We start from the raw sequence: 17,137 nt of genomic DNA on the forward strand, positions 1-17,137 counted from the left end.
CAATTTTTCAGCTACCTTTTATTGCTGCTTTTTTTTCAGGTGGAAAAAAACCCCCAAATATTAAGATATTTTAAAGCTTTTTTCTGCTTCATGATTAATTAGTAATGATTATATTGAGAAAAGCTTGTTGCTGAATATCATGCTGTTGGTTTGCTTTTAAGGCACAAGAGGAAGCCCAGTGAATCTTGTGGAAAGTATGGAAGGTTATTGGTGATTGGTTGAAATCATAATATTATATTCATGGTAGAAAGCCCCACAGAGGCTGCTGAGGATTCTTGATCCTCTACCTCCCAGTTTGATGCGCCCAATGACCCTGGAAAACGACCACAGAAATATTTATTTTTGAAAAATTGAACAAGTCCTTGATTTTCATTCTATTTTTTTTGCAGGTTTACAGGAAACAACCTTCCTGCCCCTGTAATCAGCAGCAAAAACTGGCTTCGGCTTCACTTCACGTCAGATGGAAACCACCGGCAAAAGGGTTTCAGTGCTCAGTATCAAGGTATTTGCAATTCTGTGTTTGCTAACATCCTCACCTAATATCTTTGTTCCATAGAAAGCCTTTTAGAAATCCATAAGACTTCTTCCTCCTCTCCCCTCCCCTCAAGACCTCTATTTGCTCTGGCGTTGGAACTCCCTGAGACAGGAGACATGCAGTTTCATGCTTGGTGGGTCCAGTTGTGCAGGTTTTGGAAAAGTTGCAAGCAAAATGTTGTTAAAAGAAGTAATAGCATATACATCATGGCAAGCAGTGCCTCTTACGTAGACATTCACTTCTCAAGGAGGGTCTACATTATTGTCTGTTGCAAAGTAGCTTTCTCAAGGAGTGTACAAACATACTGATAAAGAGTTCAAGAACATGGGGGTGAAAACAAGTGCTGTTCTTGAAAGGGATGTCATCCAACCAGAAGAGTTAATTCTCCTTCCTACCATACAAAATCTGGCATTCCTTTGCCGAACATTTCTACTTCTGCCAAGTCATTGTGATTTGACTTTACTAAGACTGGCATATGGCCCATGTGATTTGAGTTGTTTTGTTTCTGGGGTGACTTCTGTTCATTTAGTGCAAAGACTTTGCGCATGTTGTAAAATAAGCTAGAGCAAGGCAGTGGCTTGGATTCAGGCCCCACCCCCATTTCTTATCACATGCTTGAAATTTAGCAGATTATGAGACTGGGAAGCTGGAGGTCTACTGAAATGCTTTCTCCTTTCTGCCTGAAATTTGTGAGGGACGATCCTTTGGGTATGGGGTGTAGCCTCTGATAATTTCGTTCTTTCTTACTGGTACTATGTAACACCTGGAAATGGAAACAGATATCAGATGATTCCTTAATACAAATAGGGTTAATTTAACAATTTAAAAAGCTTGCTAGAGGTTGTTTGTTTAATGTGCCAGAAATCTGCCTCTGGCAGGCTTGTTTTCTTGCGTACCTCAGTGTGCGTGTTATGTGTTGTAAAGTCTGTTCCGGCTTACGGCATGCTTATGACTTGCTGATCTCTAGTGTTGCCAACTCCAGGTTGGGAAATTCCTGGAGATTTTGCAGTGGACTCTGAAGAGAGTGGAGTTTCAGGAGGGGAAGGGTCCTCAGTGTGATATAATGCCATAGAGTCCACCCTTCAAAGAAGCCTTTTCTACTGGAGGCGGGAGACATCTTGAATGGGTGTCTTCTCCACCAATTGCAAGGAGGCAGGAACTAATTAAAAAAGATGCATCACTTCCTGTAGAGGTCCCCTAGTGGCTATGCCTTGCAGGGAGTCCATGGTTTTTTGACTAGCTCCTCAGGTCCCTGGCTATTGATGGCATTTGTGTGTATTTGTTTGTCTGTTTAAGTGTCCTTTCCTCCGTGTTTACCCTCCCTTCCCAGTGTGTAAAGGCAACAGGGGAATTAGTTAAGAGCAGGGAAGGAACATAGAGAAAAGCAGCGTCAGGCCACTTCCTGCCTTATTTGCTCAAGCTACAAACAAGATGGTGACATGCTCCTCCCGGAGAATTTGCGGCGACTCAGCCGCTGAGGGAAACGCTTGAGGCTGCTGAGAAAAAGAGCAACCTAGCTGCAGTGGCAGGACTGCCAGCGACCCAGAAGGGAAACACCGGCTACAAGAAAAGTGGCGGAAAGGCACCGCAGAAGTCAAGCAGCCGTGAGGAGAATGCTCCCGCATCTAAGCGGGTGCGTGGCCAGATGGTGCCTGGGAGCTTAGCGCCTTCCGAAGGCGCGGCCCATTGCGGTGGCTCCCCAACCGGTTCCTCCTACCCCATGCTGGTTTCGGAGTCCCCGGTTCTACAACCGGTTCCTCCTGCCCTTCATGGGCTTTGGAGTCCCCAGTTCCTCCCCCCTGACAGGAGTGGAAGAAGGCCCCAGTTCCTCCAGACCAATGTCACACAGGCAGGACCTGGGGCCCCGGGGGGAGGGTGCGGAGGCGCAGGACAGCGCCATTCACGAGCCGGACCCCGTGGCAGCTTCAGTCGCGGCCTGGCAGCACGCACTGCTTGCAGCCTTTGTGAGGGTCCTCAGGGAGAAAATGATGCGGACCCTGGCAGCTGGGGGGCAGCAAGCACCCCTTCTTCCCGCCATAAATCAAACCAGTCCTCCATCCGGCCACTCTAGAGAATGGGGAGTATCCGGTTACAGAAATCCACTGGAATTTCCAGAGGAGGACTCTTCAAAAGGGGATGAAAATCCAGGGAGGGGGGCAGATTGACTGGTTGATTCCATCTACCCTCAGACCATTGGCTTTCCTGAGACTTGCCCTCCAACCTGCACCTGGGACAGTTAGGGAGGGGGTTGGTTTTTTACGTACCAAGCAGTTATTTTTAGGTATGTTTTAGGAATTTTTGTCAGGTATATTACGTTTTTATTGCAATATTGGGTTAATTTTAATCTGTGAACCTGCCCTGGGGTGCATTTGAAGGATGGGATAGAAATCCACTAAACAAACAAGCGTGTCTTCTCACAATGGGATCAAAGTATAATAGCTTCAGTTTTGTCATTGTAGCTTTTAGGAAGAATGCCCTAGAATTCTTAATTTGACATAGAACCCAGGGAGCATTAAATGCAGGGCCGGTCAAATTCAAAATGCTTTGTTATCTTGAGCCAGCAGGGTGTAGTGGTTAAGATCAGGTGGATTCTAATCTGGAGAACCAGGTTTGATTCCCCATCCTCCAGGTGAGTGGCAGATGTGTTTCTGCACTCCTACATTCCTGCTGGGTGACTAGTTCTTCGGAACTCTCTCAGCCCCACCTGTCTGTTGTGGGGAGAGGAAGGGAAAGGAGCTTGTAAGCCACCTTGAGTCTCCTTAGAGGAGAGAAAGGTGGGATATAAATCCAAACTCCTTCTCCTGCTGCTGCTGCTGCTGCCGCCGCTGCCGCCGCCGCCTGGAATTGGCTCGTGCCTGGAGATTTAAAATGTCCAGCCTCACTACAAGGAATGGGTGCAGAGATAATAAGGGAAAGAGGAGTGTGATTTCAAAGACAGAATTTTCTGGACAGAAGCATGACAGAGCTGATGGTAGGTGCTTGCCCAAGTGTCTCTCTGATTTGTCTGGAGATCAGAATATTTCAGGGATTGGCAGGCTAACCTAAGGCTAAGATTAGGAAGAGAGTAAAACACTGTGTCAGATCAGTGGGTGCACTTCTGTGGATTATGCTAAGAGTGCATGGGGAGTATGTTTATGACTCACATTCAGAATGTAATCCCTGTAACCAGTCTAGTCATAATGTTAACTGAATCAATTGTCTTGTACCTTAGTTGTTGCAAAGTTAAAAAAGAAGAAACAATTGAAGTCACACATGCCACTTTGCTGCTGAAACACACCTGAATGAATAATGCCATTTTTGTAAAAAACAGACAAGTAAAGATTAATGTTGTAATTTTCTCCCTGATTAGGGAAATGTCAGGGGCTTCTAATCCTGTAAGCCTGGTGAAACCAATTTTGCTAGACCTAAGAGGTTCAGCGTTTATATGTCTTAAAATATAAGTTTCCAAGAAACCATCCCCTTCTTCATTCAAGACTTTTTTAAAACTTTAAAAATGAGGGTTATGTTGAACAATGCTTGATATTGCTTGATATTGGCAAAATACACAAAAGTGAGAGCAAGGCTAGACTTTATGCATGAGAGAGGTGAACAGTGAAGATCTGTTTTCTAAATGGAAGGAGAAAAACAGATTCACAATTCTCTGGTCCTTTCCGCACAAATCTCTGAAAACATTTGTAAAACACTTTCAATCCCCCCCCTCCCACTTTGGTTCACACCCACCCCCTAGAAAGAATTCCTGGGCAACCATTTTCTGTTTTTCCCTGTTTTTTCCCAGTGTGTGGGCAAATCAGTGTTTCATGCTTCATAGCCTCATGCTGCAGTTCCCTGAGTCTTCTGTAGTTGATGCTGTGAAGATTAAGCCCCGCCTTCAAATCTCAAAAATACTCTGAAATGCTCCAAACACAAGACAAAGGACTTCTGCAGGCAAGGAGTTAAGACACAGAAGGGTGTCTTAAAGGAACAGCACACAAATAAAACCTTTATTAAGATGTTTCAGCCAAAATTATCACTAGACCAGGGATTTGCAACCTGCGGCTCTCCAGATGTTCATGGACTACAAATCTCATCAGCCCCAGCCAGCATGGCCAATTGGGATTTGTAGTCCATGAACATCTGGAGAGTCGCAGGTTGCAGACCCCTGCGCTAGACAAGATGATGCATTTAAAACATTGGGGGGGGGGCTCTTTTGAGGAAACGTTTTATATCCTGCCCCAAAATGTTTTTTAAGAGCATGTGTGGAAAAGGCCGGTCACTCAATTCATAGTTTCCAGTTCTAATTTGGGGAGAAACTGGTTTTCTCAATAGGATGTCCAGTTTGGATGTTATGGAGCATGCAGGCGTAAGAGTTTGCAAGCCAAAGTCACTCTGCTGTTCATGTACATTTGTCTCCAACAGGCGAGGGATGCATCATGGCTCAAAAACGAAGTGTGTCTTTGGGGCAGAATTATACCAATGCATATGTGTCCCTGGGCTTATGAACTGGATTCCCAGGCGCAGCCCCTTTCCAAGGATTTAACATGGTTTTCATCAAGTAGGTTTCTTTAGGCCCCCTCTCCTTTGCTGATCTCTGTTTTCTTGACTTCTCTTTCCAGTCAAAAAGCAGATGGAAATGAAGTCCCGAGGAGTGAAATTGATGCCAAGCAAAGACACAAACCAGAAGACATCTGTGTGTAAGTTTCGTCTGCAGTTGCACACTCAGCAAGACCCAGCGCCTTGAACATTCCATTAAGAATGTAGATCAGTCTTTGGAACGTTGCCTCTCTTTTTGTAAATTTGTAGTGCTTGTTCCCCCCACCCCACCCCACCCCACACACACCCCTCCTACCCTGCATTACTACCTCATTTCCTCCTTCCAGTGCTCTGTATGCAAACACCTACTAACTCTGTGAAAACTAGGGTGGGGTTGGGAGGGGGAGCAAATGGAGGGCCGTATGATGTATTCATTGTTAGCAGTTCTTTGTTTATTGTCAAAACACAAGGCTTTGGGCAATGCGGTATCTGTGCCTTATTTGCACCATCTGTGGAGTCATCAAGATGCAAACACATTTCTGATAACTAAACGTATTTGTCTAGCACCGACATAAGAGGGCTCGGACTGGCCATGAAAAAGCTGGCAACAAAGAAGCTGCAGTAACTCCAGTAATAATCTGAAATAAGATCTCTCCTTTCTCTCTTTCCCGGTTATTGAATTTTACCGTGCTTATCTGCTGGAAATCTTTCTAAGGAAAGAACTATTGGCTAAAATGAAAAGACAGCAGGGGAGACAGTTACGGCTTTTCATCATATTTGTACTTGTTTCTCGTGTTTCGGAGGTTTTTCCTGCCTCCCATTGTTAGAGACAAATCTAGGCTAGGTCTAATATTCATACCTGGGGTGTTCCTTCACAGCATTTGGTAAGCATGTGCCTTTGGGAAGCAGCTCTGCAAGAAAAGTTGGAACAGGAATTGAGGCTGGATTTGTTGCATCAGGGTGTGGATGCAACGGCAAGTGGATGCCATGGTAGTATAGGTGCCCCAGAGTGGGACAGCCAGGAAAATGGGGCTCAGAGAAGGCAGAGGATATGGCATCTAGTGAGGAAGTAGGCCTACAGTCTTGCTTATCATGTCATTCTGGCACTGCTGCCTGTTTTTCTGTTTTGTAGACGAGAGGAAAAATCTCATAGGGCAGTTGGTCTCAGCTGCGACCCTTTAATACAGTTCCTTATGTTGTGGTGACCCCCAACCCTAACATTTATTCATTTTACAGATGGAGAACACTGATGCAGAGAGTCTTAGGTGACCCCTGTGAAAGGGTCGTTCAACCCCCAAAGGGGTCACAACCCACAGGTTGAGAACCGCTGTCATAGGGTGAATAGTTTTTGAATGAGCTGCAGAGGTCCCCAAGCTTCTTGCCTCTTTGATGCTTTTGGAATTCTGAGAACAGGTAGTGTGTGTGTGTGTGGGGGGGGGGGGGGCAGCACTAACCACAGAATGTTGGAAAGTTCCAAGCTAAGCATCCTCCTGTGATTTTGGCAGTGGTGATGCCTTTCTGAGCTCTCCTGAAGTACCTTCTGCTCCACTGAGATAGAGGAGAGCACGGATTGACTCTTTTCTCTGACGTGAAGGAAATTGGGAACCAGGAAATACACTGGTGGGCACCATGGCACTCTTGGGCACCAGGTCGGAGATCAGCAATGTACAACATGCTGGAGTGACATTGGATCATGGCACACTTCCTGCAGAGGTGATCCGCTATTGTGTTTGCATCCCAGAGCTGGATACATATGATGCCTTTGGAGGAAGAGAAGATTGTTTTTGCCATTCGTATGGTTCAGTCGTCTTGGAAAATGTGGTCAGGTTGGGAAATACTGTGTCAGACATTTCTTACTGAGAAAGAGATAGAACAGAAAAAGAAAGGAATGGCTTCTTTTCTTTGAAATGCAGTTTTGCCTTTTTGCTGAATTCTGGCATTAGATTGGATGGAGTGTGAAATGTGAATATTCAGCTTTGAGAGATCCCCGAACGCATTTAAAGTTTCAAGAGAGAGTCTCAAAGGGAAGGATGTTGGCTAAGATGGGCACGTTAATTTCCTAGGCCAAAGCCAAACTGCCTTGGTTGGAGATCCCTCCGGTGCCCCATCTGGTCCATAGGAATTTGTTATATGTTGCTCACTTCATATAAGTTGAAAGTGGAGGTCTTTCAAGAGGTTGAGTATAAATGGAAAGGAGGGAGACTGGGCGGGGAGAAGCTGCATTTTTGATACCACATGGCAACCTGTGTCGGAAAGCCTATTTCTTCAATGTAAGATCATCTCGATTAACGTATGATGTACACGTCAGAAAGAAACAAAGTTCCACATGCTAGATATATTGTACTGCACCCACTGCACCCACTAATACCCCGAAGTTGTGTGATGCTTAACAGGTTTGCAAGATTGAAGATTTGTGTGGACCCTTCCTACAGATGTGTTTATATGTATATCTCCAATAGTTTTGTGGACTCTGTCCTGGTCAAACCAGATGTCTCAGGGTATCAAGCTGGTGTTTCTAGGTATGTACAGATGGGCAAGACATGGGATGAGAAATACTCCATGATCCTCCCATGCAGCTGCTTTTTTTGTGGGGGGAGGCAGGGCCACTAAGAGTAGAAATCAAATTGTCAGTGTATCGAAATAAGTCTTTAGAGAGACACCCAATGCTCCAACATTATATATGTAATGGAGTTGATGGTAGTATATGTAAACAATGGGGAAATGCCATGTTTTCTGCGTACATTGTGTGTCTCTGGGTTTCTCCCCTCCCAAAGAACTTTTAAGGTACTCTTCCCTCCTTCCTGTGCCTATTTTGGTCTACAGCTGTACTGTGCAAAACTGTTTTAGTGGGTTCACCATTGTTGTGATTTAATACCGCATTTAGAAATGCCTGGTAAGATTCTTACCAGTAGCGTAGTTCCAAGGGGGCAGGGGTGTGTGCGATGCACTGGACGCACGCCCCTGTGGGGACATGGCAAGGGCGTGGAGGGGCGGGGCGTTCCAGAGTGGGGGTGTAGAGGGGGCGCAGGGCGTACACATGTCCTGTGCACAATTCCCCCTCGCTCCGCCTCTGATTCTTACTCTAGTATAGCATACCCTTGAGGTGAGCTAGTGGAAAACCCAAATAAAGGTTCCCATCGTAAACTAGTTGCTGATAGCAAACATCTCCACAGAAGGCCCTTCCAGTTGATACTAGGGTACTTAATTCTGTCGAAGCTTGTGCATGCCTCTGTTCGGGGTGACCACACCTTGTAGCTAAGCATGACTACTCCTTCTGTCACACTTTTCCTGCTGCAGGCAGGATCCAAGTATAGAGCAAGTGGATGCTGGCATTATGATCTCTTGCTTTTTAGGGTTCCATTGTCCCTGCAGCTAGTTCCTCCTGAAATGGTCATGTTCTGGGTCTCAACTGTTCAAGAACAGGAAGAGAGGAAGTAATCAAGGGCTCTGTCAACAGTCTGGGTGCTTCCCATTGCAAGTGGAAGCAACATTTCCCCTCATTGTTGAAATGTACATGTTTGAGAACTGAGTCCTGTCACTGAAAAACGGGACAACCCCTGAGAGGCTCTGGTTTAAGTGAGGTGTTCAACCTACAGGCCGACTCTGTTTCAGATGTGATCTGCACAGTAGATTATGTGTTGCTGGTGTTTTTGCTGTCTTTGATCCATGGTTAGGGTGGAAATGTCCTGCCCTATCCTAAATTAAAGTGGGATGGTCTCCGCTGGGACCTTTCTTCTGTAGGATCTGTAGTGCAAGCCCAGCCACAGTATATTACTTTCAATCAGTAGAAACTAAGGTGCCGCATTTTTCTTCTCTTGTCAAGACTTCATGGAATTTTGTGTGCATTTTAGAATGTGATGAAATTTCAGCAGCATACAGGTTAGACATTCTGATTGCTTTTCAAGTTTGGCTTTAAGAGATAAACAGTTGTGTTTTGATGGATTTAAAAATAATTTTAGCAAAAGCTGGCCTAATCCAGTACTTGAATACACTTTACTCTAGAATTTTGGGACACCTTCCCCCATTTCTCATAAATTCATCAACCTCTGTAAATGCTCTAAAATATTAGGAGAACATTAACAACAACAACAACAATAACAACAACAACAAATTCGATCAAGGCCAAAATCGAAAAATCCTCAGATGATCAAAATGCAGATTGTGCAAAGAAGCTGATGAAACTATAGATCATGTCCTCAGCTGCTGTTCAAAGATTGCCCAGACTGAGTACAAACAGAGACACAACTCAGTGGCCAAGATGATCCACAGGAATTTATGCAAGAATTACAACAAGAACAGCTAAGAACTGGTGAGAACATTGTTCAGAGAAAGTAATGGAAAATGAGAAGGTCAAGATCCTGTGGGACTTTCAAGTCCAAATGGACAAAGTGTTGAAACACAGTACACCAGACATCACGGTGATCGAGGACAAGAAAATGACCATCATCGACATAGCAGTCCCCAGTGACAGCAGGGTCATTGAAAAAGAACACGAGAAGGTCACTAGATACCACGATTTGAAAATCGAGCTTCAGCGTCTATGGCACAAATCAGCTGAGGTCGTCCCAGTGGTAATTGGCACGCTGGGCGCCATCCCAAAAATACTAGGGCAGCACTTGAAACATCTTCGAATTGACAAAATTAACATCTGTCAAATTCAGAAGGCAGCCCTGCTGGGATCCGCACGAATACTACGCCGATACATTACAACTTCCTTGGCCTCTGGGTGAGGCTTCAATTGTAATGAAGGCCAACAACCAGCTAAAGATCTGGCAGCTGTGAAATCTACAACAACAACAACAATAAGAAACGCCAATACATTACAACTTCCTAGGCCTTTGGGTGAGGCTCAAATTGTAATGAAGGCCAACAACCAGCTAAAGATCTGGCAGCTGTGAAATTTACCATAATAATAATAAAGGATCTAGGAGAATTTTGTTTAAATCCTTCCCTCAATGATTTCTTTTAGATCTAGCCCGGACAACTTGCATTACCCAGCATCCAGAGTTCAATGCAATTGGTTTTATGTGCTCAAGCAACTTTTGCCTTCTGTTTCTCAAACAGCACATTCCCTTCCTGTTTGACAAGCTGTTTTGAAGTGGAGAAGAGTTTGTGGCATGGGTGTGGTGGATATCTAAAAACCCTACCAAGAAGCTTTGGTCCCAGCCATGCTTTGACTTCTGAGGACACCTATCAGCAGCCCTGCAACAGTTTGCAGCAGTTTGAATTCAAGAGCAGTTGTGTCAGGATCAGCTTTTACAGGACTGGGAATGTTCCTAGGGAAACCAGATGATCTAAGAGAATTCACAGTGCAAATGCATGTTTATTTCCCCAAGTAGGGTGGGATGACTGCCAGAAACACTGGAAATTTCAGGGTAGTGTTTGCTCAGAAACAGACAAGACAGAGATATTCTGTCGACTCAGACATCAAGGATTCCATGGGTAACAGGTGGACTGATTCTGATGCTTCACCTGAAAGATCTAAACTTTACTTCTCAAGGTTTGGGATGTGACTACATTGTCTTCCTCAGAGAACTGCCCTTCAGAGTGCTGGTCCAGCTGGATCATTGTTCTTGGGAACCTTTCCACATGACTGAGGTTCCTATCAGAGTCGTTCCTGTCTGACAGGCCAGGGACCAGGTCTTACCAGTAAGCTGTTTGGATCCCAGATGTTGGATTGGATCCTGTGGCACTTTTCAACAAAATATTCCTCCAGTAGAAAAAGGCTGCCTTCAACAAAGATATGTCTCCATCACATGACACTTTTCTCCATCAAAAAAGTAATTATCTATTGGCAGCTGTCTTTCTTCTGCAGAAGAAAGACTTAGAAGAATGCTGGGATCCAGTTGATGGAAGGAAATCATAGGACCTACCCATTGAGTTTGTCCATGCCTGGTTGTGTAGATTGCCCCAATAGTACATAACACCTCTGATCTTGCATCAGCAGTAAATGATGACGATGTCAATGAAAAAGAACATGAAGAGCTCACTAAATATAATGATTTGAAGATAGAGATTCAGTGATTATGGCACAAACCAACTGAGGTCTTCCCATTGGCAGTCGGCACCCTGGGCGCCATTCCAAAAACACTAGGGCTGCACTCGAAACAACTTCAAATTGACAAAATCAACATCTGTCAGGTTCAGAAGGCAGCCCTGCTGGGATTCACACGAATACTACATCGCTACTTTACACATCCTAGGCCTCTGGGTGGGGCTCGAATTGTAATGAAAGTTCAACCACTAGCTACAGAACTGGCAGCTGTGATATTAAACAACGACGACGATATGTACAGGAGGCCTTCAAATAGCTTTTTAAAGAATTATTCAAACTCCTGATATAAATTTCCTCTGAAAATTAGCCATTTTGTCCTTTTGAGTTTTTAAAGTGCTTTGTTGTAGAAGCCACCAGATTTTTAAACACCATTAAGGAAACAGTGAGCCAGGACAACTTGATAATTTAGCTTCTCAGTTGTGCTGGCTAAAAATCCTAGATGATAAAACAACCACTTGTATGTGTCTCTAAAAACAACCGTCTTGCCCTCTCCTACAGTATATTAACACACAGAGACACACACACAGATCAATGAAAAGTCTTTTATTAATGCTGAAGGTAGGAAGGAGAGAGGTTTGATGTGGTATTGGCTGGCCTTTTGGTAGCTCACATTATCACATCGAACAATGAAACTACAATTGATTAATTATGAACAGAACCATATTTTGACAGATTAAAAAAGAGGGAGAAAAGGAGAAAAATATGGAGAAGGCACTTCCAAATGTTGACCTCTGTTTACATACTGTCAGGCAAGTCCCCAAGAAGAAGCCCATTCAGAAGAACCTATTAAAAAGGGTGAGAGACATTCCCCATTATTTTGAATCCGATATAGAGCTGCTTTTTATGTTCTGATACTCTTGATTTTGCCCAATCTCCTCTTCACTGCAGCCCCTGATCTCTGTTTACTTTTGCCCCTGTGGGTCCTGTAGTCCTCAGCATAGTCTTTTCAGTAATTTGAAAGGTACATCCTTTTCATTTCCCCAGCTGGTAGAATCCATTCCAGTATTCTTGCGCTCAGTGATATGTGTCTATGTGCAAAGTGTTAGCAGCAGAGCGTATGGGGGATTTGTCCGCCACCATGTTAGAAGCAGCGCATGTGGATATGGAAGTTATATTGGTCATACATTAACTCCTGGTGCATTTCCTATGGCATATGCACATGGAAATGGATTGCGGAATCTTCCATCCATATAACTTGCTTGCGAGGACGGCTGATACTTTGTTTCTGGAAAGCTGTGTTGCATGAGTTGATCTGCAAGTTGACTGCATGGATGATTCCAGGTTGGTGGCGCATCTCTGTCTGCAAAACTGGAGTACGTGTGTGGGTGGCTGGCAGGATCTATGCAGGGAGAGCTGGAAAAGGAACAAAAATAATTTTAGAGTATGTGTTTTAAGAGGAGTGCTACCTTCCATAGGTTACATCATTTCTGAAAGATGGCATTGAGTTGTCGAGATCTTTTTCTAAGTGTATTTCTGTTTAAGAAGTGTGCAGGTACAAGGAGGAATGATACAATATTGCTCAAACGTGCTCTGACCAAAGCAAGTGTATGAGTGATGCTTCACACATTACGTCACTTGGGTATACACCTAAACTGTTTTACATTTTAGTTTTACTTTTTAAACATATTTTACATTTTAAACTGTTGCATTTGCAAAGATGTGTCAAGTATATTAGTCAGGGAGCCAGGATTCCCTAGAACTAGATTCCCCAGGGGCATTGCACAACCAGTGGCCAATCTGAGCACGTCCTTGTATGATGTGTGAAACAGCTCTGATGCACCTGTCAGCAGGTGAACCTTGCATTTCATCACAGTACCATCAGTGTCTCAAGAGTTCTGTTTCAATATGGGTAGATACCACAGTGCAATTTATTCCGCGAAAATAACGTGTATTCATTTGGAGAGCCAAGACCCGGTGAGAACAAGGCGAGCTTGTCGTTATTCCATGCTCTCTTGCTTTCGCATTCATTGCTCAGAACTTTTTACATTTCCCTCCCCGATCTATACCCCACGACTCAGTATGACAAAATAGAGATGCATCATTTTCAACAATTTTCATGGCAGTAAAAGGGGTAGGGGGCCTCTTGGTTGTTGTTTGTTTCTTCTGCATGCTATTTATACAGCAGGGGTGGCTCTGTTTGGGTTTTACTTTTTTTTCTTACATACTTGAGAGCAACCTGTTTCTTCCAGATCTCATTTCATTCTGGTTGGAGCCATGCCATTTTCAACGTCGGTTTCATAGGTTTGGGCAGGGTGGCTAAGCGCAGGGAGGGCTGTTGGGTTCGGTCTTGAGACTGGTGACTTTGATGCGGAAAGGGAGCTCTTGGTTTTCCACATTTCATATAAAATGCCACCTTTGAAACTGCCAAGCTGCCTTGTCTTCTGTTTTCTCCATCTCCCTACACACTTTCGGTATTACATTATACAACTTTTTTTTTAATTTAGTTGTGTCTTTCATTAGTATCTGCCAGGGGTTTTATAAATGTTCCAAATCACTCCACGGGCGTTCTTTCAAAATAGCCGGCTTTCAAAACGTGGCCTTTCATTTCGGCAAATTTTTTTTGGTGAAACACAAGAATGCACTTAACTGTCTGCTTCCATTGTGGCACAAAGTGTGTGGGGGAATGAGGGGGTGGGAACTGTTTTGTGGGGGGGTGGGATTGTGGTGTTCGCTAAACTGAGCTGGTGTGTTATCCTTTGCCCAGACTGCTTAAGAAAGCATTTACATACACACAAGCCAAATGCATTTCCAACTTGTAATTTACCCATTTTCTCTTGACATTTTCCAACACCAAGACAGTTGATTTAAAACAAACAAACTTCTGCATTCTATTCTATCTCTGTATGTGCTGTTCTCTTTGCTTTGTAGTAACACAGGTTGGTGTGTCCCAGGGGTATAACATGTGTCCGGACCCTGGGATTCCAGACAGAGGCAAAAGAATAGGAAATGATTTCCGGTAAGAAGTCATTTTTATCCCCCCCTTCCACAATGTGTGTGTGTTTGTGTGTGTGTGTGTGTGTGTGTGTGTGTGTGTTTCTTCTCCTTCACCTCCTCCTTTCTCCGCTCCTCTGTTTTTGCTCAGCATTCAAAAGTCAAAGTAAATGTATTTGTTATCTTTTTTGTAAAAACAAAAAAATCCCCCTACCTCTGAGCAGTTCAGGTGCCATACATCCCTCTTCCATTTTATCTTTCCTGAAACCTGTGAGGTCATTTAGATTGAGGGAATGTGACTGGTTCAAGGCCACTGTGTGAATTGCATGGCATGGTTGAAGTTTGGTGTCTCCCCTTTCCTAATTCTGCATGCTAATGTCTGCATCTCAACAATCCTGGTTCACATTCCTTCTTCCTCTGCCTGGAATCTTTTGAAGGAAAGTTGCCTATTTTCAATATCTCATGTGTACGTTTGATATATCATGTTACATTTGATATCATGTTACTTTTATTACCTTCCTGCAATGGTGTCTCTCATACCAGTAACCCACTCCAAAGCGCCAAAGTACTATATCTTAGTTCCGCTTACTCTGACTAGTTGTTCATCTCTAAGCTCTCAAGGAAGGAATGATCGAACATTCATCCAATGTTTTCCTTGAGGTCCTTTCAACTTGAGATAATAGGGACTGATTAAAGGATCTGCTCTATACAAAGCAGGTGCTTTGCCACTGAACTATATCCCCTTCCTAAAGTAGTTGTGAGTTTCAGCCTGGAGAGATAATGATGCTGCCAAAATAATATGTGCCATTTCATATTGGGCTGAGATGCCACATTGCAATTAGATCCACTGCCCCTTTTTCAGACAGTTGATGTTTGCTGCCTGTTGATCTAAACTGAGGTGACCTCCAATTCAATATGCTTAGGATTGGAACATGGGCTCCATCTTGGGTGGCATGAACCAGAGGTGTGACCCTCCCGTGCGATCCTCTTTGTCTCTTGGCATTTCTGTGGAATCGTGGCAGTGTTGGCATTTATACCAACTTGTCACTGTCTTTTTCTTCCATGGCAATATCAACATGTGAAGGTGAAGATGTGGCTCAGGGCCAACCAGCTTTTTTAAAAGTAATGTTTGCAGTGTCCATGTGTGAGGCATTTTGCCTGATGCTGACTCACCATTGACCCATACTGCAGCCTTAATTGCATGGGGGTGCCTTAGGAGAATCAGTGTACATGTATCTTCCCTTCTTCAACTTTCCTTTTCCCTGGTGTTTCCTTTAGCATTGATTTGTCTGCCTGCCAAGTATCCTTTTTGTATCAGGATTCTGGGATATGTTCTGGGCCTCTCCCTCCAGTTACATCCACCCCTGTTGGACTTTGCTGTTGTCCCCACGTGAACTGATAATTATCCCTCAAAATGCAGGAACATTCTAGAATACACCCTACTGTCTCCTACAGCTGTCATAAAGTTCTACTCTGCATGCAGGAGACATTTTCTAGAAATTCTACTAATGTGAATAAACTCCACAGTTCAAGGAGGAAATTCCCTTGGGTCTCTCATCTGCTTTCTTTTATCGGCAGGATAATGACTATATAACTTATTTCCCCTGGTTCACAGGCTGGTTCCCTCATGAGAACCTTTAATTCTCCATTAAGTGGAGTCTCATATGTGTGAAGTGAAATACTACAATGCTTTTGTATCACCTCAACAGGATTCCACCCCCCACCCGTAGCGCAGTCAGTTCGCACATTGGGCAGTGAGTCATCCTTGTGTTTTGAGAAACAGACACAAGTGTGAACCAGCCAGCTGTGGTATTTCTGATCTGTGAGAGCTTCCAGCTATCCTCTCATGGTCATATCTTCCCTTTTGCTCAAAGGAAGCAGATGAACTTCGTGTCAAGTATGTCAAAGGGCCAGATTGATATTTAATATTATATCTGTTTTGCTTACTTAAATTTGTTCTGGTTTTCACCCCAGACTATCTAGTCTCTCTTGAAACTTGGGATGGGGGGTGGGGGCGCAAGAGGAGGAGTTTGATGGTCAACATAGGCAAGGAATATTCCTCTTGATATTTTCAGTTCCTAACCGCTCAAACCTTGTGGCATACAGAACATGTGACGCTGTCTCATAGCAAGTCATGCATCTGGACTAATGATGCTGAGACCCGTTCTCCCATGCCCTGAATGGGAAATTTTGTATTTACTCTCATTATTTGTATCCATCTTTTCTTCCTTGGAACTGGTGTATGTAAGGTCTCCAGGAAGTCTCCTATCTAGAAACTCACCTGACCTCTATTCACTTAACTGGTGATGTCTTCCACTCAGTTCTGCCCCTACGTCCTTATATCCCCTTATTGTGCCAAAACTAAAATGTTTTGGATGTTGTAAACTGTTTCCATGACTTCGTTGAGAGACATGGTTGATGCAGTAGATTTTGTCCACTGTTAACATTAGAGTAAAAAAATGCTCTTTAGAAATGCCTAGAGGCTGGTCCAGAGAAGTCCATTGATTAAACCATGGATGTGACAAGTTAGAAATACAAAATATAACCACTATGGCATTATTTATTTTTAATAGTTTTGATTTAGCAACTTAAAGTTTCCCCAGCTTAGATTTTTTTTAAGGGTGCAAATTATCCTCATACTTAGCTATCCAAGGAAATGTACATGTTTGCTTCTTTTGATAAATTTATAGCCCATAATTTAGCCTACCAGCTTTCAGGGCAGCAAAGCTGTTTTCTATAAAAACAGAATTTTTTTTAACAGCATTAAACCATGAAGTGTGAATGTTCAATTCAAGTAACTTCCATCCTTACTCTGAGGTGTCCAACTCTGGCACTTCAGATGTTCATGGACTACAATTCCCACCAGCCCCTCCCATGCCAACAGGGGCTGGTGGGAATTGTAGTCCATGAACATCTGAAGCGCCAGAGTTGGACACCCCTGCTCTAAGGCATCTATTTTCTCCTGTCGCTTGGCACCATCTCTGGATGTCTCTGGATGTTCTTGTGTGTCTCCTTGTTCTTTTCTGGACCCATGCATCCCTATGTGGCTGACTCCCAGTGGACCTTCGAAACTGATTACCTTCTTCATGTGGCTTTTTGAGTGTACC

At 43.8% G+C, this 17,137-nt stretch overlaps 1 protein-coding gene across 3 annotated transcripts in view; it reads left to right on the top strand.

Moving 5' to 3' along the window:
- Positions 1 to 17,137, top strand: part of LOC125434149 (CUB and sushi domain-containing protein 1-like) — an 890,459-nt gene that overhangs the window by 605,997 nt on the left and 267,325 nt on the right. For 2 of the 3 annotated variants that reach the window (XM_048499152.1, XM_048499150.1), the window contains 3 exons: positions 390 to 502; positions 5,128 to 5,205; positions 13,968 to 14,055. In XM_048499152.1, coding sequence (XP_048355109.1) covers positions 390 to 502; positions 5,128 to 5,205; positions 13,968 to 14,055 — 279 coding nt within the window. The remainder of the gene's footprint in view (positions 1 to 389; positions 503 to 5,127; positions 5,206 to 13,967; positions 14,056 to 17,137) is intronic. The other variant, XM_048499153.1, reaches the window with a different exon arrangement.

This window comes from Sphaerodactylus townsendi, linkage group LG06 (assembly GCF_021028975.2).
Source record: "Sphaerodactylus townsendi isolate TG3544 linkage group LG06, MPM_Stown_v2.3, whole genome shotgun sequence".
NCBI classification, from domain to species: Eukaryota; Metazoa; Chordata; class Lepidosauria; order Squamata; family Sphaerodactylidae; genus Sphaerodactylus; species Sphaerodactylus townsendi.